The sequence below is a fragment of the Spermophilus citellus genome (assembly GCF_964194105.1).
Source record: "Spermophilus citellus genome assembly, chromosome: 17".
Classification (NCBI taxonomy): Eukaryota; Metazoa; Chordata; class Mammalia; order Rodentia; family Sciuridae; genus Spermophilus; species Spermophilus citellus.
This window is the reverse complement of record NC_138199.1, coordinates 78,050,594-78,072,179: the sequence shown is the minus strand read 5'-3', so window position 1 is coordinate 78,072,179 and position 21,586 is coordinate 78,050,594. Positions and strand designations below refer to the sequence as shown.

General features: G+C 56.9%; 1 protein-coding gene across 3 annotated transcripts in view; it reads left to right on the top strand.

Annotated features, from left to right (window-relative positions):
• CCDC57 (coiled-coil domain containing 57) overlaps positions 1-21,586 on the top strand; it is a 96,341-nt gene that overhangs the window by 3,944 nt on the left and 70,811 nt on the right. For all 3 annotated transcript variants that reach the window (XM_081270690.1, XM_081270691.1, XM_081270692.1), the window contains exons 2-8: positions 5,565-5,979; positions 8,006-8,114; positions 11,415-11,516; positions 12,932-13,089; positions 13,217-13,291; positions 15,130-15,330; positions 18,381-18,539. In XM_081270690.1, the coding sequence (XP_081126816.1) occupies positions 5,573-5,979; positions 8,006-8,114; positions 11,415-11,516; positions 12,932-13,089; positions 13,217-13,291; positions 15,130-15,330; positions 18,381-18,539 (1,211 nt within the window). In that variant the 5' untranslated portion in view covers positions 5,565-5,572. The remainder of the gene's footprint in view (positions 1-5,564; positions 5,980-8,005; positions 8,115-11,414; positions 11,517-12,931; positions 13,090-13,216; positions 13,292-15,129; positions 15,331-18,380; positions 18,540-21,586) is intronic.

The window sequence follows — 21,586 nt, the reverse complement described above, 5'->3', positions numbered from 1 at the left end:
CTGGGACCCAGCCTTCATCATGGCAGCCTCTGCGGCCTTCCAATTCCTCCATAATGAGCACGGTGCCAATTGTCAAGAGGCACTTGGCAGCCAGGTATGGTGGTCGCACCTGCAGTCCCAGCAGCTTGGAGGATCTTGAGTTCAAAGCCATCCTTGGTGACTTAGCAACACCTTGTCTCCAAATAAATTTTTTTAAAAAGGCTGGGGATGTAGCTCATTGGTAGAGCAAAGGTAAGGCCCTGGATTTCATCTCTAGTGCTGCAAAAATAAATAGAAGAGGTGCTCGGCCCTGGGTCCCACTCCCTGCCCTGGTGGTGATTTGGCCCCGTGATGACTTACATGGCGCTATCCCGTAGACTCTTGCTACCTGGAAGAGCCAACCACCAAGCCTCTTCCTGTGTTGCTCCCATGTGCTGCGTTGGCTCTCCTGGCCTCTGATGGAACTCCAGGCGCAGGGACAGCCCACCTGGCCCTGCCAGGGACCTCCCTGGGGTTGGAGAGTTCTGGGGCCATCGCTCAGGCCACTCCACTGTCAGTGGCATCATCTTGATGCTAGGGCATGTGCCAGCCGAGGGGTGACTGGACTGAGATTTTCTTTGCTGTATTTGCTGAGGAGGCTTATCTTTCAATTGGGGCCTCTGTGGCCTACACATCATTTTGGGGCCTGCAAGTTTCCCATGTGTGAGAAGTCATGGTTTTCACAAAGAATTATTTCCATCTTCCTAAAGCCAGAAATTTCTAAGAGCTTTTCAGACTCAACAGGAATACTTACAACATTCCAATTGAATTAAAGAGGGTTCAGAAGCACATTTGTTTTAGGCCGGGCGCTCTGGAGGTTCGCAAGTTCCAGGCCAGCCTGTGCAACTTAGTAAGGCCCTGTCTCAAAATGTAATAAGATTTTCAAAGGATTGGGGATGTAGCTCAGTGGTCGAGCACTTCTGGATTCAATCAGTACAGAAAGAAAAAGGCTTAGTGTTTTAAAAATGAGAAAAACCACAGCGATGAGATGCAGGTGCTGTGTGTCTGCCTCTGACCCCACTGGTCCTAAGAGCAGGTGAAGTCCAGTTGACAGGGGTTCCCCGTCTCTGGAGAAACTCTGTGTAGTCCCTATTGAAAACCAAGTGCGTTCTGGGAACATCTGCTGGTTGGTTGACAGATTGGATCCAAACTGAATGGGTGCTGTTTGAAGCCAGTTCATTTCAGCCTGGGCCTAGGGCTGTCCTTTGGAGACGTCTGCACAGAAGCAGGGCAGGCTGTCTGATGGGTCAGGAGGAAGAAGCACTGCACATCGGCTTCTTGCACTTGGGCCCTGAGCTTGGGGTCCAGGGCAGCTGGTTGATGGGGCTGGCAGAAGCTGGCTTCTCACCGGTGGATTGCACTCTCCTGTGGCCTGCAGACGCCCAGGGCAAGATGATGCCACTGGCAGTACTTATTTTTTTTAAATATTTTATTAGTTGTTGATAGACCTTAATTTATTTATAGGTGGTGCTGAGGATCGAACCCAGTGCCTCACACATGCCAGGCGAGCGCTCTACCACTGAGCCCCAGGCCAGTCCCTGGCGGTACTTATTGAGCTGCTCCTCTGTGTGGGTCACAGAGTCCTGGAGACCACACAGGGCAGAGGGAAGAATGGGGCCACTGCTGCCGACTTGGCCTGGCCCCAGTGAGTTGAGGAGACCCCATGGGAAGGAGTCTCCCCAGTAAGGGGACCCAGGGCCTTTTAGCCAGAGCAACCTGTGTACAGAATAAAAATGTAAGCCCTGGGCTTGCTGGCAGCAGAGCTGACCAGGCAGGCAGGACTGCCCTCGGGTCTTTGTATGCTGTACCAAGGAGATTGGATTTGGTTAGAAGATAGCCAGGAGCCTTGGCAGAGGCCCAGCAGCACGGGGTACCATGACCTGGTGTCCATACTGGAGGAGTGGCTTCTGTGGGTGGCCAATGAGGTTGAATTGAGGAGCCTGACAGGAGCCTGGCCCAAGACAGGGCGCCTCGGGTGGTCCTTAGGAGGTGAGGCCTCAATCTGAGTCGTGGTGCTGTGAGATGACTCGGGGGACTGCGATCTACCCCCTCCTGTGCCTGTGCTGCTGGACTCCTGCACTGGCCCTGCACACGTGCTCCGCAGAACTGTCACCAGGCGGAGTGGGCAGACTGGCCAGCCAGGGCTGCTGGCTACACTGGTCCGGGTTGGAAGGCCAGGGTCCCAGTGAGGCAGCGGCCATGCGGCTGAGGGCAGCTGCAGCTCAGATGCAGTGGGGGCTGTCCTGGCTCTGCCTAGGCTCTGAGGGAGTGTGGTAGTGCGGGCAGAGCCCCGGGGTGGGTGGGAAGCCCTGGGCAGGTGTGTTTTAAAAAGATCCCTTTGGTAGCCACAAAAAGGTGAATGGCCCATTCAGGTCTGTGCAAGAAGAGTGGGGGCTGAGGTGTGGGCGTGGTAAGTTCAGCAGGATGACCAAGCCCTTGGACAGGCCAGGGGAACTGAGAGGCGGAGGAAGGCGTAGGGTGGGTGGTGCTCAGGGGGTTGGTAGGGTCCTAGGAGCTGCGCTGGGTGGGTGTCTGGCAGCTCTGCAGCCCAGGGAGGCTGCTGTGATGTGACAGCTGTGGGCTGTGCCTGTGAGTGAGAGCTGCCCCAGCTGCCCAGCCTGGGTGGGAAAGTACCTCTCTAGACCCCTGAGGCGCTCCGGCACCTCTGGTGATCACGGCCTGCTGACCTGTGCCTTCTGGGGGGCCTGTGTGTCTGCGGCCCCTCCGCCCTCCTCACGGTCCATGTCGCCCGCACTCAGTCTTCCTGGGCCCTGTGCCCTCTCCTCTGCACAGCTGGCTCTCTCTCCTGCAGAGGGGCCCTAGATGGGCTGGGCCCTCGTTTTGCTCCCACACCGACACCCTGTCCACATCCCACCAGGCCGGAAGTGCCCGTGCCTGTCCTCCCCTGGACTGGAAGCACTTGCAGGCCCTGCAGGCCCCTGTGCGCACACCAGAAGACAGTGCAGCTGGGTGTGTGTCCAGACAGGGCTCTCTGCTCAGGACCCCTGAAGGTTGGGCGCCACTAGTACCAGTCGTGAGAAACTGTCCTGTCTGCCACCCGGGTGCCAGGGACCCCTGTCTAGGAGGACAGTGAGGATGCTGTGCAGCCCCCACATCCCTGACCACTCCACTGCTGCCACCCAGGTTGAGCTGTCACTGCAGGGACCCCGGGCTCAAAGCCCTAAATCCTCTCTTACTATGTCCTCTCCAGGGAAAGCTGTTCAGCTGCCCTCTGTGGCTCTTCGGTTACAAGGGGGACCTCCACAAAGTCTCCAGTTCTGAACGCGTTGTGGAGAGTTGCCCTTCTTCTTTCTCATGACAGGTGCAGGAGGGCAGGAGGTGGTCTGCAGCGGCCTTCAGAGGGTGTGTTACTGGACACCTGATATCGCGTGGCTTTCCAGCTCCTGGGTCTCCGCCAGATGTTCCCTTTCTGACTTGCCGCCCTACACACTGGTGCTGAGCTCGGAGGAGCCCAGGCGTTCCACTGTCCACGGGCACCCCCATTTCCTTGGTGAAATTGATAAAGCCCTTGTTTGATCAATCCTGACGGTGGGTGCGGGCGCGTCTCCAGGTGCCCTGCCACCCTCAGGCCCTCAGGGTGAATGTGGTAGCAGGTCCTTGGCAGGTACAGAGACGAGAGGAAGAGGGTTTTAGAGACTTGGTAGCAGTTTGGCAAAATAGTTTTATGTTGTTGAATCTAGTATTTTAAAAAACCGGCCGCAGCCAGATGTGTTGCTGATCTTTGTTGTCTGTTCTTGTTACCTGTGACCTCAGGGTGAAACGAACTCCGTGTCTCTAAACATCGTGTTTGTGCTGATTTCCAGGTCCCTTCTGGCCTGAGAGTGCTGGAGTCCGTGTCCACACACACCACCCTGAGGTTCCCTGGTGGCTGGCTGTCTGTCTGTTGATTTTAATTTCTTTCAGATGGATGGACCTTGATTCTATTCGTTTATCTACATGCGGAGCTGAGGCTCGAACCCAGTGCCTCACACATGCCAGGCGAGCGCTCCACCCCAGCCCCAGCCCCGTGGGGTCTGTGTCTGAATGCCAGCTTTACTCGCCCCGGGCAGCGGGAGGCACTGGCCTGGGTTGCCAGGCTCTCCCACTCTCCTGTGCGCCTCTGGCTCGCCGCCCCGCCTGACCAGGAAGGCTTCTGTGAATATGCCCTGCATCACTTAGCTGAGATGACCCGAGGCAGGGTTTTTCAAGAAGCTGGCTCTCGCACTCTTTGAGACTGCCAGTCACCTTCCTCTGCTGGCCCTTCTGCAGTGAGAGGTCCATCAAATCAGGCGCTGTCACCGCTGTGTGCACCAGAGCTCTGCACCCTGCCTGCACACCCAGCCATGGTACCCAGGTGGGGTGCTGAGGACCTGGGTCCTGGGTCCTTTCCTGTAAGTGGCCTCAGGCCAGCTATGGGAGTCAAACCAGGAAGTCCCACGCTCAGCAGCTGGTGTGTCAGAAGCCACTCCTGTCTGTTGGGTGCGGGCGAGTCTCCAGGTGCCCTGCCAAGGAGCAGGCCCTCAGGGTGAATGTGGTAGCAGGTCCTTGGCAGGTACAGAGACGAGAGGAAGAGGGTTTTAGAGACTTGGTAGCAGTTTGGCAAAATAGTTTTATGTTGTTGAATCTAGTATTTTAAAAAATCAGATGTTACCTGCTAGGCCAGGTAACCTAGCAAGACCTTGTCACAAAAACAAAATGGACTTCTATAGCATGTACCTTTTTATTTTATTTTTTTGGTACCAGGGATTGAACCCGGGGCACTTAGCCGCTGAGCCACATGCCCAGCCCTTTTAAAATTTTTTATTTAGATATAGTGTCTCACTACACTTAAGTGTCATGTATATCTAAAAGCAACAACAACAACAAAATGATATGCTATTCATGTGTGTAAAAGAAAAAAGAAGTAGGGCCTCATTGAGGCTGACTTGGAACTTTCGATCCTCCTGCCTCGGCCTCCTGAGCCTCTGGGATTGCAGGTGTGTGCCGCCACACCTGGCCTCTTCTCTTTCTTTGCATCATTTTTTCCAGCATTTTATTTCTTGTTTTATCAAAATGTCAGGCCACTTTTTGGATAGGAAATAAAAGAACAGAGATTCACTACCGTGCGGCTCAGGCCCCCAGGAGCGAGTTTGACCCCAGGAACAGAGCACAGGTCGGGCAGGGAGCTGGTGCTCAGAGTCGCTGCAGCCCGGTTTCCCCACAGACAAGTGAAGTGCTCACTTCGTGGAGCTCCTAAGAGCCCTGCTCTCGGGGGTGTGCAAACCTTGAGATTCCCAACTTTCCTCCCTCTTCCTCTTCTGGGTTTACTGCCTCACCCCTGTTATAGGGACGGGAGGATAGAAGCCCAGGCTGCAGGACAGACCGGTCCTTGATGTCTAAGTCCAGCGCTCCCTTGCTTCAGAACCTGTGCATGATCGGACAGCTAATACCTGACCCAGAGCTTCGTCTGACTGCGCTGACCGTGGCTCAGGGAGCAGAGTGGGCATCGGGGAAGGAAGGCTGGGTCCCTTATGGCTCGCGGGCCCTGCTCCTTCTCTTTGCTGCAGCTGCTGTCATGCTGCCGTTGTGCTCAGAGAAGACCCTGAGCGAGATGCTGAGCCACAAGGAGGAGGAGTGGCGGGTGCTGCAGGCCCGTCACACCCAGATGCAGGAGGCAGCTCTGCAGGATGCACAGAAGCAGCTGGAAGAGGCCCAGGGGAAGCTGCGTCGCCTGCAGGAGGACTTCCTTTACAACCTGCGGGTGCTGGAGGAGCGGGACCTGGAGCTGGAGCACTACGACGCTGCGTTTGCCCAGGCCCGGGGGCAGGAGGAGGCCCGGCAGGCAGAGGTGAGCGAGCTGAAGGTGGAGGTGGCCAGGCTGAAGCAGGAGCTGGCCAGAGAGGCCAGGCGCATGGAGGAGCTGCAGCAGCAGCAGCAGCGGAGGGCGCAGGAGCACCACCAGGAGCTGGAGCGCGTCCACAGGTGAGCCCCGCTCCACCCGCGGTGCCCCCCCACCCCAGCTGAGACCCCGGTTCAGGGCTCGGGCCTCGGTGGCCAGTGCATGATGCGCAAAGGCAGGTAGGACAGGGCCTGGAAGGCCTCTTTCTGGGTTTTCACGAGGCTCTGAAGTTACCCAGGATCTGGTTTAAATATTTAGAATTTGATTCACTAATTAGAGATCAATATTATTTTAATAAATCATTTAAGTTTGTGATTAATGTGAAATATATATTAATTTCAAAACTCAAGGAGCTGCTGGGCGTGGTGGCACACGCTGTGACCCCGGCAACTCAGGAGGCTGAGGCAGGAGGCTCCCAGGCTTGAGGCCACCTGGGCAACTTAGCAAGACCCTGTCTCAGAATGAAAAACAGAAAAAAAAAAAAGCTGGGGTGTGGCCCAGGGGTGAAGTGCCCTTCGGTTTAATTCTTGCCAATGTCTCGGCTTGGCACAGAATCACGAGCCACCACACAGCTTTGTAGATTCAAACAGCAATTCTTTATTCCTGAACTCACACTGGCCTCCACACACGCTCTGGGGCAATCCCAGTTCTGCTGCCACCCAATTCACCTACTCAACGAGGCTTTTTTCCCAAAATACTCTCTGAATCTCACGAGAACTCAAAGGGAGCTCAGGTAGCAGGAATGCCCTATTTCCAGCAGCAATAATCCTCAACCTCCAACTTCCCTAAAATCCCTATTGTCTTAAACTGGGAACGCCCTAAACCCAAGGACCGGGATACTATACTTCCTCAAACTGCAGGATACACCCTAATCCTGGATCCACCCTCGTCCTTGAGTACGTCTACCACGCGGCCTGCGCAGTGGTTTCATTAATGAGGTTCTAGGCATAAAGTTAGTTAGAAGAGATAGAAATAAAACACACAAACCAGTACCTTATTTATATTGCTAGGTCTGAGACAGCTCACCTCCCTGGTTCCCGCCTCTAGCCGCCCAGCAGGGCAGCGAGGATTACTCTGGGCTGGCAGGAGAGAGAGAGAGTGAACACGCCTGGGAGTAGCCCTTTATTGGGGAACAAGAGATTCAGGGGAGAATTCCATCCAATGAAGGTTGAGGGGGGGCTGCACTCCAAGGTCAGGGTCAGTGATTGGGTCCCCGGGGTCAGTGGTCAGGCACACCCCCACACGGATGGGCTCTCTCATCAGGAAAGGGTAGGAAAGGGTCGGGAAAGCTCCGACAGAGCCAGAGCGCCTCAGGCCCTTAACGGGAGTCACCCAATCACGTGTCAGAATGGCTCTCCACAAGTAGGGTCACCTTTCTCAAACACACATGCAATGTCAACAGCGAAATTCCAAGGCAAGTCCATTTAACATGGGGTACGCTGGCAAGGAAATTTCGATGCGTCATTCCTACTTGGTAATGGCCCTCAGCAAATTCTCACACCCAAAACGAATGGAATGAACGGGTAGAAGTACTCTGCTCCTCAGTGCGTGTCCCTCCAGAGCTGGGATTCCAGGCCCAGGCCCACGCTGCTCTTCCCACCCTGGTGTCCCACTAGCATGAGTGGTAGGCCTGGTCACTGTCCCGCAGGTCCCTAGGCCTCTACTTTTTTTGGGGGGGGGCGGTTTTGGTACCAGGGATTGAGCTCAGGGGCACTGGACCCCCGAGCCACGCCCCCAGCCCTGTTTTGTGTTGTATTTAGAGGCAGGTCTCACTGAGCTGCTTAGCGCCTCGCTTTTGCTGAGGCTGGCTTTGAGCTTATAACGCTCCTGCCTCGGCCTCCCGAGCCACCGTGCCTGGCGCTGCGGCCACCATGCCTGGCGGTGCGGCCACCGTCGACGAAGACTTTGCCTGAGTCCTGGAAGTCGAGGGTCTGGGGTTTCCATGTCTTGCTTCCTCTCTTGCTGGCAGTCAGCTGGCCAGGTGCAGTAGACGTCCTGCTACCTCTGCCCACTGCATCCCTGTGCAAATGTGGAGCACCAGCTGCGTGCGCAGGCGTGCCTGTGAGCGTGTGTGGTGTGCTCTCTCAGTGCTGTGTCTGCTTGCCACAGTGACAAGAATGGCGAGATCAGCCACCAGCGGGAGCAGTATGAGAATCTCAAGTGGAGGCTGGAGAGGAAGCTCGAGGAACTGGACGGCGAGCTTGCTCTGCAGAGACAGGTAGTGCCTGCTGCCCCGCTGCCCGCTGCAAACCTGGGTTGCACAGGGTTCCCAGGCAGAGAGCCTTGTTCTGCCCACTGGAGGGTTCCCCTGGACCACTGTCCTTCACGGACATTCCAGAGATGTCCTTATGCTGCAGCTGTCCACTTTCAGTCATGCAGACCATCTTTGACCAGGGGCAAGCCATCCTTTTCTGGGTCAAGTGCTGATAGAATCGCCCCTGAGCCGAGGGTACAGGCTGGGAGAGAGAAGGCAGGGCTCAGACATGGGAGCCATGGGCATTGGGGCCGCTCCTTCCCATAACTGCCCTGTGTCTTCAGCTGGCTGGGGCCTGACCATATGGACACCATTTCTGTTTGATGATGGTCTGTTAGTGCACAGGCCAAGCTTTATGGCTCTGAAGGTCAGTGACCCCCAACCCAGTTCGTGTGTTCAGCTCTGTGGTCCCAGTAGCAAGCCAAGAGCTCTCTCACAGGAGAGCGGTTGTCTGTGGATGGCAGCAGGCCTCACTCCCCAGCCCTCAAGGCAGAGGCTGCCAAAGCCCTGGCAGCACCCGTGTCTGCCACTCCCCTCAGGCCCCAGTGTGAGGGCTGGACACTAGGCCCAGGTGGCAGAGCCACCTCTCTTGTTCAGAGCCTTCTCCTGCTCTGGCCTCACTCAAAATGGTGACTTCAGGCTGCTCAGTAAGTGGGCCAGAGTGACACTTCCAGTGGGGAGTAGGTGGCCTCAGATCTGAGGAGGTGCACTAGGCCTTCTGCCTCTTCCTTGGACGTGGGGGAAGCCAGACGCAGCGACCAGCCTCCCCCTGGGAAGGGGCAGCTTGGCGTGCCCCCCAACCCCCCACAGTTCAGAGGTGCAGGCCCTGGAACAGTGCCGCCAGGGGGATGGGCCAGTGCATCTTCGGGGAGGGGACGGTGGCTGAGAGCTCTGGAGAGCCACGTGCCCTCAGGTAGGAGGCCTGAAATGTGTGGTTAAGAGAAGACGGGTTGTGACTTGTGAGTTACAGGGTTCCTTATGGTCACCTCCAAAGAAGCTCCATCCAGGGCTGGTTCCCACTGGCAGGCAGGCAGGCGGGCAGGCAGGCAGGCAGGCGCTGGCCCCTGGCATTTGGCTTTCCAGGCTGCCCACCTGCAGAAGAAACGCTTAGGCCAAGCAGGGCACGTTCTGGTGGCCTCTTACAGACCCCTACATAGTTCCCATCCCTTGAGGTGGCAGCCCGTCCCTGGAAGCAGGAAAAGGGGACGCGCTGACACGTGCAGGGGGTCTCTCCGGGTGGTGTCAGCCCAGGGTGGCTCTGGGGTAGTCTGTGATGACACCCCACCGTCAGTCTCCACTATCAAGTGGGGGTCTCCCTGCTGGCCAGCCTGCCGTGCTGTCTCTGACCTCAGAAGGTCTTGGTGTGGTCATGGGTGGGTCAGGGTGGAATTTATCCAGTGAGGATGACGGTTCTTGTCCTGAACTCTGAAGTGAGGTGGTGGTACTGGGAGGTCTGTCACCTTGGTCATACACGCAAGCTGCCATCTCTGGAGGAAGGAAGTCTTGGCCCGTTGGTCAGTCGCAGGCGAGGAGCCACTGGAGGAGGCACCAGATGATTACTGATTTATTCATTCATATAACAAGCTTTTTTTTTGTTTTTAAACACAAACTACATGCCTGGAGGTCTCCCATGCTCTGGAGTTGAGTGTGAACCCCCGGACGTGCCTGGACTCACCTGTTTTCACAGAGCAGGCTGACACTGGAGTGTAGGTGACCCCTGAGCCTCTGCAGCGTCAGTAGTCCTGGCCTGGCCAACGGCATTGTCTGGTGCGGACACAGGGAAGGCTCAGGAGTGCCAAGGTGGGGTGGCACACAACTTCTGAACAGGGCAATCAGAAAGGCCCCCTGAGAGCTGCAGTGTGGCTCGGGGGGAGGGAGGCAGGAGCTCCAAGCTGGGACCTCGAAGGGAGTGGTCAAGCCCAGGAGCACGGAGGTGGAGGCAGGCCTGCAGGCCGCAGGCCTTTGTGAGGATGACCTGAGAAACTGCTGGTTTGAGCAGAGCAGTGTGAGTCGCCCAGCTCAAGGACAGCAGGCTGCAGCAGAAGTAGCTGGTGGGGTGCTGGGAGGGCCCAGGGGATGGGGCCGTGCTGCAAGGGCAGGGTGCACCAACAGGGGAAACCAGGGGACGTCGCACAGGTTGGGCTGAGTGGGGGAGCCAGAGCCTGGTGGGACAGGCTGGTGTGGCGTCCCAGGAGAGGACCGTGCCGGGAGCAGCTTGAGGTGGGCTGGGTGGCCCACAGGGGAGCCTGGCTGCGGTTCAGTCTGGGCCAGGGAGGCACAGTGGTGTGGGTCTCCTGCCCCCTAGTGGCCCCATGTGTGGGCCCTGGCAGGAGCTGGGTCTGTCTCCTGCCCGTGGCGTGGCTCATGTACACTCAGGGTGGCCCCTGCCTTGCCAGGTGGTCATGTGCATCCTGCCTGCCAGGGCAGAGGGTGCTTAGCAGGGTGGGAGGAGACCGGCCCAGCCTTCCTCAGGACCCTCCCTCCAGGGCACTGAGTTTGGTAGGAGTGGGAGGTCCTCAGGAAGGGCTCCGGTGGGCAGGCCCTGGAGGGTCCCTGTGCTCTCCTTCTCAGTCCCTGAGCAGCTAGTGCTCCATCTACACCCAGTGCCTTCCCTCTGCGCTGAGCAGAACCCAGCGAAAGGGCAGAGCAGCCATGTCACAGTGTCTAAGTCCCTGCTCTGACGCTCTAAGGGTGCCTGGTGCTGGGTGCTGTGTGAGGAGATGAGGTTCCCTTGGCTCATGACTTACGTGGCTGGAGGCTCCACAGCCTGACACTGGCATCTGGAGAAGACCCTCTGGCTGGTCACAACATGTTGGCAAAACGAACAGGGGACATGAGCAGAAGGGGCATGTGGGTCGACCGGGAAGCGAGAGACCAGGGCAGGCCAGGCTTGACTTTACGAAGGACCTGTAGGAGCCAGTCCCTGCCTGTGAGAGCGGCAGCAGCGCTCTGAGGGCCCCGGGCACTGATCATCCAGAGGCCTCCCCAGGGCTGCCGCCGGGGGGCTCAGGCTTCCGGCACATGGGTGAGTGGGGGCAGGCCACATTCGGACTGTAGACCCTCCCGGCGCTGGCCTTTGAGTTGTTTGTGCAAACACTTGTGTCCCGGTGCACTGTGGCAGGAGGTCCATGCGGTGGCCATGGCCCACCAGTGCTCCCCCATGGGCCCCTGACTTCTCAGTGGCAGCTGACGGCTGTGTCCACCTACCCTGACCTAGATGTGCTGGCCCCGCTGTCCTCTCAGCGTGAGTCCTTTTTGTTTCAGGAACTGCTGCTAGAATTCGAATCTGAAATGCAGAAGAGGGAGCACGAGTTCCGACTGCAGGCTGATGGCATGAGCAGTGTGGTCTTGTCCCATGAGCTCAAGGTACTGCGCCTCTGGCTGGGAAAGCCGTCCTCATCAGCAGGGCGACTTCTGCCCTGCTAGCCAGACAGCTCACTCAAAGACTGCAGCAGGCTCTGTGGTGCCGCCTCAGTCAGCCTCTCCATCTCAGTCCAGCCACCTGAAGCCTTGAGAGGGTGCCCTCCCTCCATTGTCAACTCCCAGCCTCCTGCAGCCTGCTCTGCTGTTGGCCTTCTCCACGTGGGCTGGTGGGGGTCTCCCCACTTTACAGCAAGCCTTGGAAGCCAAGGCTCAGGGGGTCAGGGCCTGCCTGGAGCTAGCAACTGACGCATGGCCCAGCTGGAGCCATAGCCTTGCTGGGGGGCAGAGTGCGGCCGCCACTGTGTGCACACAGACTAAGCACCCCGGACAGTGCCAGGACACAGCTCACTTCGAGGAGTGAACACAAGGGCCAGCTTGAGGGCCCCTGCTGGGGGAACAGTAGGTGGCTCTTGGCCTGGCCCCTGCTGCTCTGGCACAGGGCCTATCCCCAAGTCTCCCAGACCCCCACTCCCACCCCGGGGCTTAGTACCAAGTTCTCAGCCAGAGCCCAGAGCTGTCTGGGGCTTGAGGCCAGGGCTGCCACACCAGGATCCTCATGAGGCTGCTTTGGGGATCTCTAAGCCTAAAGAGAGAATAGGTAGGCCGTGTGGATGTCCTGTGTGCTGTGATGGGCCGGGCACACAGGTGAGGACCCTGAGGTGCCTGCTCTCAGCTCTGTCTGCTGCATAAGGTAGCACACCTCAAGTACCTGCCACATAAGAGGGTTGCCCTATGTGGATACTGCTGCCCCGGCCTGGCAGCCACCCTGGCCCAACAGCTGCCCTCACACTCGTCTTGTACAGGTGGCAGGGAGGCCAGGGCTCATCTGAGCAGCACCCAGAAGGGCTCAGAGGGTGGTCTGTGACCTGCACTGACTTCCCTTGCTCTGTGTTCAATTTCAGTATTTGAATGATAATCAAGTTTTGTGTTGAGAGATGAGTAGTTTTAGTTGGTCAGTTGCAGGTGGGCCGGGGAGGGGGCCCTCAGAGGTCCTGGGTGTCTCTGTATTCTCGTCGGGACGGCCTGAGGACCTTCTTCCTGTTTGCTGCTGCTCTCTCCTGGTGAAGCAGCAGTTTACCTCTGGAGTCTCGGTTTATGCCAGTTGCATCCTCCTTTTGAGTGTTCCCATGTTTTGTTGACACACGGTATAGTGTGATGTGTGTGGTCACACAGGGAGGTTGGCGCGTCTCCACCTCAGGCCCTGTTGCCTCCCAGTGGTGGGGACCTTCAGGCCCGCTGCGTTCACTGCTCTGAAACGTCCAGGTGGCAGTTAGCACGTCCACGCAGCACTGGGGAGAGTGCAGTCCTTCGTCCTCCTGTCCAGCTGCCCGCCTCTGAACTTGTGAAGTCTTCCTCAGGTTAAACTACTGAGCAAAGAGCTGGAGGCTCTAAAGGAAGCTGGGGCCCAGGCAGCAGAGTGTCTGCAGAGAGCAGAGACGGCCAACGCCGAGCTGGAGAAGCAGCTGCAGGGCCGCGCCTGGGAGCTGCGGGAAGTGGAAGCCCTGAAGGACGCCCGGTGGGTGGCCCTCCTCCTCCCGGCCAGCGTGCCTGCTGGGCTGGACCCCTGGGTCTGCCCTCTTCGCTGGCTCCAGGCCAGGTCCTGCTAGCTCCTTACCTGTTCTTCTGCTGTCACCTCTGTTTAGGATAAAGGACTTGGAGGATAAGCTTCACTCTGTGCAGCTGACCAGGAAGAAAGAAGAGGAGACATTCAAGAGGAAGTGAGCCTCTCTTCGTGTCGGAGCCCAGGTCACACAGCTGAGCCAGCTGAGCCAGTCCTCCCGGAGCAGGCCACAGCAGAGCACGTGCCCCCCGTGGAGTGGCTGCTGGGGCCTGGCTCAGCGTAGAGATGCCCTGAGCACGCTGGAGGTCCAGGGCTTGATCCCCAGCACTGGAAACACTTCAAAACACTTCCACACTTCAAAAACACTTTGAAAGCCTCAGTTAAAAGTTAGCTTTTGAAACCTGGAAATGTTTTAGTTTATAGCTACAGATGACCTTTTTTTTTCTTTTCTTTTTTTTTTTTTTTGTTTGTTTCGTGGTGCTGGGGATTAAACCCAGGGCCTTGTGCATACAAGGCAAGCACTCTACCAACTGAGCTGTATCCCCAGCCCCAATATCTCAAAATTGTAAAAGGGAACAGGTCACTGTGGCCATGCCTGTTGGAAAAGGATGGGGTGCAAGCTCAGTGGTGGAGCGCCTGCCTAGCACCTGTGAGGCCCTGATTTCAGCCTCCAGAACCACAATAAAGGAAGGAACCTTGTTTGGTTACTCTTCCAAATGCACCTAGGGACATCTAAACACACGGTGACCTGCCACCTGCCACGGCTTTCCTCTTGCACCCTACACCATGCCCTTCATCCTTGGACCCCTGCTCCCAATCCTTGGACCCCTGCTCCCAATCCTCATAGGAATTACTTGAATATATTTTTTATGCTGGTAAAAATTTGTAATCAATCACCCTAACAATATTTAAACTAAAACTCACACTTGCTGGGGTCACAAGGTGCTGACCTTGTGAAGGGTTTCTAAATTAAGGTATAGTTATTAGTCTGCAGTCCACAAGACAACACCGTTCACCATAAGATCAGCAACTACTAAGTGGGATGCACAGCACCGTGGGAGCCCCTCCTACTGAGGTGCGTGGACTCCCCAGCCAGCCTGCGTGCCTGGCTGAGGCCTTGTCCCTGCCGGGCTGGCAGAGCTGAGTGGGTCCCACCTCCTTCCAGGTTATGCACCAGCACCTAGTGACCTCCAGCAAGAATGGTTGCAGACGACCCGTCTGCTGATGAGTTGAGGGGCTCCTCACCTTGGTGACTGCAGAGAGCAGGTGGGGACCTGCTCACCAAGGGTTAGCAGGACCCTTCACTGACCAGTTAGGAGATTGTGTGAGAAGCCCCCCCATGCTGCTGCTGCTGCTGCTGCTGCTGCTCTGCTGGGAGGCACCTGGAATGCCCAGGGGCTGGTGGGGTGGGAGGGCCAAAGCCTGTGCCCGAGGGCACCAGCGGAGCTCTGGGGAGACGGAGTGCCTTTGCCTCCTCAGGAATTATGCCATCGCTGACCTCAGACTGGCAGACTGGGTCTCAGAGTAGGGAATATATCCCCAGTCGGCAAACTGGCAAAGCATGTCCTTGCTGGGACACAGGGTCCTGCCAGGCCTGCACTGCAGGCCGCCCCTCGCCAGTGCCTTTATGGCATTTGGGGTAATGTGGAGGGGGCTCCAAATCGCCCGACGGAGCTTGCAGCCTGTTAGGAAAGCCGGCTTTCATAACGACGGACTCTCAGGGCCACTGAGCCGCTGGGCACCGCTTTGCCCTCAGTGGTCCCCGGAGCTATGGTGGTGGAGCCAGGTCTGTGCTTTACACCTCTGACCTGGGGCGTTCAGGGTGTCTGTGCCATGTGGGAGGAGTGGTAACGAATGTCCCCCAAAGATGCGGGCGGTGCTGCCTGCAGCAGCAGTCACCACCTCAGGGACAAGGTGCAGCCGGGACCGTGATCTGGGGACGGCTGCTGAGTGCAGCTCTGGGTGACACACAGTGGGCCCTTCCCTGTGGTTCAGGCACGAGGAGCTTGACCGTTTGGCCAGGGAGAGGGACGCGATGCTGGTGGCTGTGAAGGGCACACATGCGGAGCAGCTGCGGGCACTGGAGGCCAGGGTCCTAGAGCTGCAGGCCCATGGTGACGCCCTGGAGGTGCAGCTGCGCAGGGCTGAGTGGACTCAGGCTGACGCCGCCAGGGAGAAGGACGCTGTCATTGACAGGTGAGCTTACAGCTTGCTGCTGCCCCCACCCACGGGGTGCTGGGGCCCTGGGGTGCTGGGCTCCTGGGTGGGCTCCTGCCACCTCACACAGAGGGAGGGGGCCTGCAGCTGGTGGGTGACTTCTGTAGCTGCCAGGTCATTTTTCTTAATGATTCTTCTGTCATTTTCTGTTTGTTTGTTTGATTGATTGATTGATTACAGTCCTGGGGATTGAACCCAGGAATGCTCTACTACAGAGCTTCATCCCAGGAAACTCCCCCCCACTGAGTTTTAGTTACGGACGGACACAATACCTTTATTTTATTTATTTATTTTTATGCAATGCTGAGGATCAAATCCAGTGCCTCGCACATGCTAGGCAAGCGCTCTACCACTGCGCTAAAACCCCAGCCCCATCCTAGCCCTTTTTTATTTTGAGACACAACCTTGCTAAGTTGCTGAGGACTTGGCTAAGTTGCTGAGGCTGGCCTTGAACTTGCAATCCTCCTGCCTCAGCCTTCTAAGTTGCTGGGGTGACAGGCACGTGCCACTGTGCAGGGCTCAGTTTTTTCCCTTATGTAGTTTCTGTGTGCATATGTTTGCATTTATCATTTGTGGTAAAGTATGCACAATAAAATTTATCATTTAAGAAAATTTACAGGCTGGGGATGTGGCTCAAGTGGTAGCACGCTTGCCTAGCATGAGTGAGGCACTGGGTTCGATTCTCAGCACCACATAAAAACAAAATAAAAATATTGTATCCATCTAAAAAAACTAAAATATTTTAAAAAATAAATAATTAAAAAAATAATTTAAAAATTTACTATTTTAAGCCAGGTGTGGTGGTGCACACTTGTAATCCCAGCTACTTAGGAGGCTGAAGCAGCGGATCAAGAGTTTGAGGTTATGGGGCTGGAGTTGTGGCTCAGCGGTACAGCGCTCGCCTAGCTTGTGCGAGGCCCTGGGCCCTGGGTTCCATCCTCAGCACCACATAAAAATAATGAATAGAATAAAGGTATTAAAAAAAAGAGAGTTTGTTTGAGGTTGGCCTGGGTAACTTGGTGATACCTGGACTCAAAAAAGGCTGTGGATATGGCTCAGTGGTAGAGCACCCCTGGGTTCAATCCCCAGTATTAAAAAAAAAAAAAAATAGACATACAACATAAACCATCTTAATGACTTGAGGGTTACAGCTCGTGGTCAGTAAGGCGGGCTTGCCTCCGTATTGCAGCACCACGTTTCATCCACCTGTTGATTAACCTGTGGGTTCTTTCCACCTTTAGCTCTGAGTCTTTCTGGGACTCTGCCCAGGTGTGCAGCTGCGGCTCGTGTGACCCTGCGCTTACCTTTGGAGTCACCCCTTTCAGTTTCCACAGGGCTGTCTTCTTCCCACCAGCACGCACATTGTTTTCACTGAGTCCAGTTCCTTTCTGATATTCAAGCCAAGCCGTGGCAGGTTAGCAGCTCTGTCCAGTTGTGCCCAGTTTCCAGGGAGAGGTGTCTCCAAGGAAGCCATTGCGGTGACCCTGGGACACCATGTTCACAGAGACATTGAGGACCCATAAGGCATTTGCTGATGCTTAGAACCTCTTGGGACCCCCCTTTTGTGCCGAGCATTCTCTGCTCAGCTGTCTTCCTAGCTGAGAGGGAGATGCCTCTGGGGACTGTGAGACGCAGGGTGGGGGCTGTGCAGGAGAACCTCCCCGGGTGTGCCTCTCCCTGTCCCCAGTCAAGTTCAAGCAGCAGTCGGGGGGACGCCTGGCACTGAACTCAGCAACGTGGGACTATGCTGTGTGCTCCCAGACACGGGCTGGTTGGTGGCTGCAGGCCCTTCCCAGTGGTGCAGGGTCTCAGCCTCCCCATGAGGCCTCAGAAGGCTCTTGACTCTCTTGGTTTGTTGTTGAGGGCCACGACTACCCAGAGGGAGGCTATTCTGGAAAGGAGTTCCAACAGATTCCCAGGTTCTGAACGGGTCTTCCCCCTTTTCTCTAGGGAGTTTGGTTCTGACTCAGACAAGTTTTCTGGAGTGTAAGTCCGAATCACGCAGTGACTTGTTCTTAGTCGTCCCCTGTGTCAGCAGTTCTGCTGGTTTGCAGTTGGGATCACAGCACTCTGTGGTATCAAGGTGGAAGCCCATGGCTGGGAGTGAGCTTTCTGCTTCATGGCACCTGTTGGTGTCCTCCTGTGATGACTCCTGCCTGAGCTGGGAGCAGGTGGCTGTGCACGGGGGCCCGGGCAGACACGGTTCCTGGCTGTGCTTGTGCTGATCTGGAAGTGCAGGCCATTGCCTAGAGGTGCAGCCCTGTCCCAGCACAGAGGGCTCGTAGCCAGGTGCCTAGGAGCCAGATATGCTGGTGCCTCCACAGGACTCTTCCTGGTGCCCCTGAAGTCCGGGCCCCAAGTTGCCCTAGACAAGACCCAGCTTGAAACACTCCTCCCATGCCAGGTTTTTTGGCTGGCCCCTTATGACCAGCGGTGGCCTCTGTGCTTGTAACCGCCACAGTCAGCCTCTCATCAGTGCAGGTACCCGGAGGTCTGTTCCAGGGTGAGGTGAACAGGTGCCACTGTGCGACCCAGTGGTTGGTCAGGTGGTCTTCCATAGGAGGGTCTGCCACCGAGCAAGGGATAGTGCTGCTTGTGGGGTTAGTGGCCGTGGCCCCTGTTAGTATCTCCAGGTGTCTCCCGTGTTTTTCTTGGGAAACTGGTCCTGTCTCAGTGTCCCCCCAGAGGCACTCTGCTGTCCTGTGGAGCCTCGTCTTAGGCTCAGTCTGGAATCGTGTGTCGCATGTCCTTGTGTGTGAGCTGCTGTGCTGGGCATAGCTACGGCTGCAGAGATGCGGTGGCTTGACAGGGCCACCTCCAGCGGGTGGCCTTGCAGGACACATCCCTAGGTACTATGTTCAGCGATATCTGGTAGCTGGGCTGGCTGGCAGTCCTTCTGGGTAGAACCGTCACCTGGGTCCAGCTGGGGACATGGGCTCTGGTGTTCCTGAAAAGCTGATGTGCAGAGGTGTCGAGGGGTGGAGGGGGACAAGTGGCAAGCACACCGCATCCCCGGACCTTCCGTGCAGGCTCCGTGAAGACACAGCTGCTCTCAAAGCCAGCTGGGACGCCCAGGTCACTCAGATGTCCAAGGAGGCCACCGCCAAAGACCTTCAGGTTCAGACACTGCGGGAAGAGGAGGTGAAGCTCAAGGCACAGTTGGCCCGACGCCAGCAGGATGTGGCCAGGTAATGTCCCCAGGGCAGCCATTGCTGTGAGCACCTGCTGCAGGCAGGAACCACCCCGGTCCTGAGGAGTCCAGCTGCACAGACCAGTCCTGGCCTGGCCCTCTTCGAGGAGAAATGAGAAAGCAGAAAACAGCGTGGTATGAGGGGGCGCGGAGGGTGGCAGGGCGTTCCCAGGGCCACGCGGGGGCCTCCTCCAGCAGCAGAGCCGAGCAGGCCTGAGCCCCGGGGTTCTGTGCGGGCCTTGCCTGTGTCCTTGGCGTGTGGTTAAGGTCCTGGGGTCCCCTCCAGCTTCCCACCGGGTGCTGTTCTCTGTAGTTTGTAAGGTCAGCTTCGCTGAGAGTGACTCGGAGGTAGTGGACGTGCCCACTCCAACTGCACAGCTGTGTGGCCTGTCACCGCCACACAGCCACCCCAGGCTCCTCAGCCAGTAGCTGTCTGCAGCCCCCACGGTGGGCTCTGTCTGCAGAGGAGCAGCCTGGTCCGAGTTCCCGGCGCTGGAGCCCACGGCGCTGGAGTCCACAGCACTGGCTGGAGCCGTCGGCGCTGGGCTTGTATCTGGCTTCTTTGGCTTAGCACCCTCTTTTGAGAGGAGTGGGTGTTTAAGGCACAGTCTGGGCTTCTCTCTGCGGAAGTGTCCGAGGCACACGGTTCGCTTCCCCTTTTCCCTTTTCTGTTTTTCCTACGTCCACTTGGTAACTTGTGTCTGTCCATTTCACCTAGCTATTACCTTGAAGGCACAAGACTGCCCTTGGTGGCCCTTTGTTATGCTTTGAATACATGGGAGGTGAGTGTCAGCCGCACTCGTCTGGATGCCGGTTTCTAGTTTCTCTTTCCTCTCCACCAGCCTACTAGAGGGCTGCTGATCTGTCAGTCTCTCCTCTCCACCAGCCTACTAGAGGGCTGCAGATCTGTCAGTCTCTCCTCTCCACCAGCCTACTAGAGGGCTGCTGATCTGTCAGTCTCTCCTCTCCACCAGCCTACTAGAGGGCTGCAGATCTGTCAGTCTCTCCTCTCCACCAGCCTACTAGAGGGCTGCAGATCTGTCAGTCTCTCCTCTCCACCAGCCTACTAGAGGGCTGCTGATCTGTCAGTCTCTCCTCTCCACCAGCCTACTAGAGGGCTGCTGATCTGTCAGTCTCTCCTCTCCACCAGCCTACTAGAGGGCTGCAGATCTGTCAGTCTCTCCTCTCCACCAGCCTACTAGAGGGCTGCTGATCTGTCAGTCTCTCCTCTCCACCAGCCTACTAGAGGGCTGCAGATCTGTCAGTCTCTCCTCTCCACCAGCCTACTAGAGGGCTGCTGATCTGTCAGTCTCTCCTCTCCACCAGCCTACTAGAGGGCTGCTGATCTGTCAGTCTCTCCTCTCCACCAGCCTACTAGAGGGCTGCTGATCTGTCAGTCTCTCCTCTCCACCAGCCTACTAGAGGGCTGCAGATCTGTCAGTCTCTCCTCTCCACCAGCCTACTAGAGGGCTGCAGATCTGTCAGTCTCTCCTCTCCACCAGCCTACTAGAGGGCTGCTGATCTGTCAGTCTCTCCTCTCCACCAGCCTACTAGAGGGCTGCAGATCTGTCAGTCTCTCCTCTCCACCAGCCTACTAGAGGGCTGCTGATCTGTCAGTCTCTCCTCTCCACCAGCCTACTAGAGGGCTGCAGATCTGTCAGTCTCTCCTCTCCACCAGCCTACTAGAGGGCTGCAGATCTGTCAGTCTCTCCTCTCCACCAGCCTACTAGAGGGCTGCTGATCTGTCAGTCTCTCCTCTCCACCAGCCTACTAGAGGGCTGCTGATCTGTCAGTCTCTCCTCTCCACCAGCCTACTAGAGGGCTGCAGATCTGTCAGTCTCTCCTCTCCACCAGCCTACTAGAGGGCTGCAGATCTGTCAGTCTCTCCTCTCCACCAGCCTACTAGAGGGCTGCTGATCTGTCAGTCTCTCCTCTCCACCAGCCTACTAGAGGGCTGCAGATCTGTCAGTCTCTCCTCTCCACCAGCCTACTAGAGGGCTGCTGATCTGTCAGTCTCTCCTCTCCACCAGCCTACTAGAGGGCTGCTGATCTGTCAGTCTCTCCTCTCCACCAGCCTACTAGAGGGCTGCAGATCTGTCAGTCTCTCCTCTCCACCAGCCTACTAGAGGGCTGCTGATCTGTCAGTCTCTCCTCTCCACCAGCCTACTAGAGGGCTGCTGATCTGTCAGTCTCTCCTCTCCACCAGCCTACTAGAGGGCTGCAGATCTGTCAGTCTCTCCTCTCCACCAGCCTACTAGAGGGCTGCTGATCTGTCAGTCTCTCCTCTCCACCAGCCTACTAGAGGGCTGCTGATCTGTCAGTCTCTCCTCTCCACCAGCCTACTAGAGGGCTGCTGATCTGTCAGTCTCTCCTCTCCACCAGCCTACTAGAGGGCTGCAGATCTGTCAGTCTCTCCTCTCCACCAGCCTACTAGAGGGCTGCTGATCTGTCAGTCTCTCCTCTCCACCAGCCTACTAGAGGGCTGCTGATCTGTCAGTCTCTCCTCTCCACCAGCCTACTAGAGGGCTGCTGATCTGTCAGTCTCTCCTCTCCACCAGCCTACTAGAGGGCTGCTGATCTGTCAGTCTCTCCTCTCCACCAGCCTACTAGAGGGCTGCAGATCTGTCAGTCTCTCCTCTCCACCAGCCTACTAGAGGGCTGCAGATCTGTCAGTCTCTCCTCTCCACCAGCCTACTAGAGGGCTGCAGATCTGTCAGTCTCTCCTCTCCACCAGCCTACTAGAGGGCTGCTGATCTGTCAGTCTCTGCTTTGTTTTTGTCTTAACCTTCTCACTGTTTTTCTCTGTCCAGTTTCATGGCGTTTGCTCTGTCTGTTTCCTTGGGTTCACTTGGCTTGCTGTGTTTCCAATGGACCCTGATGGCAGGAGCCGACGGCAGTTCTGAGCACCCTCTTGGGCTGGAGTAGAGCTCAGCTGCACCCCACGGTTCTGACGCCGCGCAGACGCGGTGTGGTGCTCGCATTCTGTGTCTCCGCAGTTCAGGAAGGGTCGCCCCTTTCCCATCACTCTGAGGTTTCTGAGCGCCC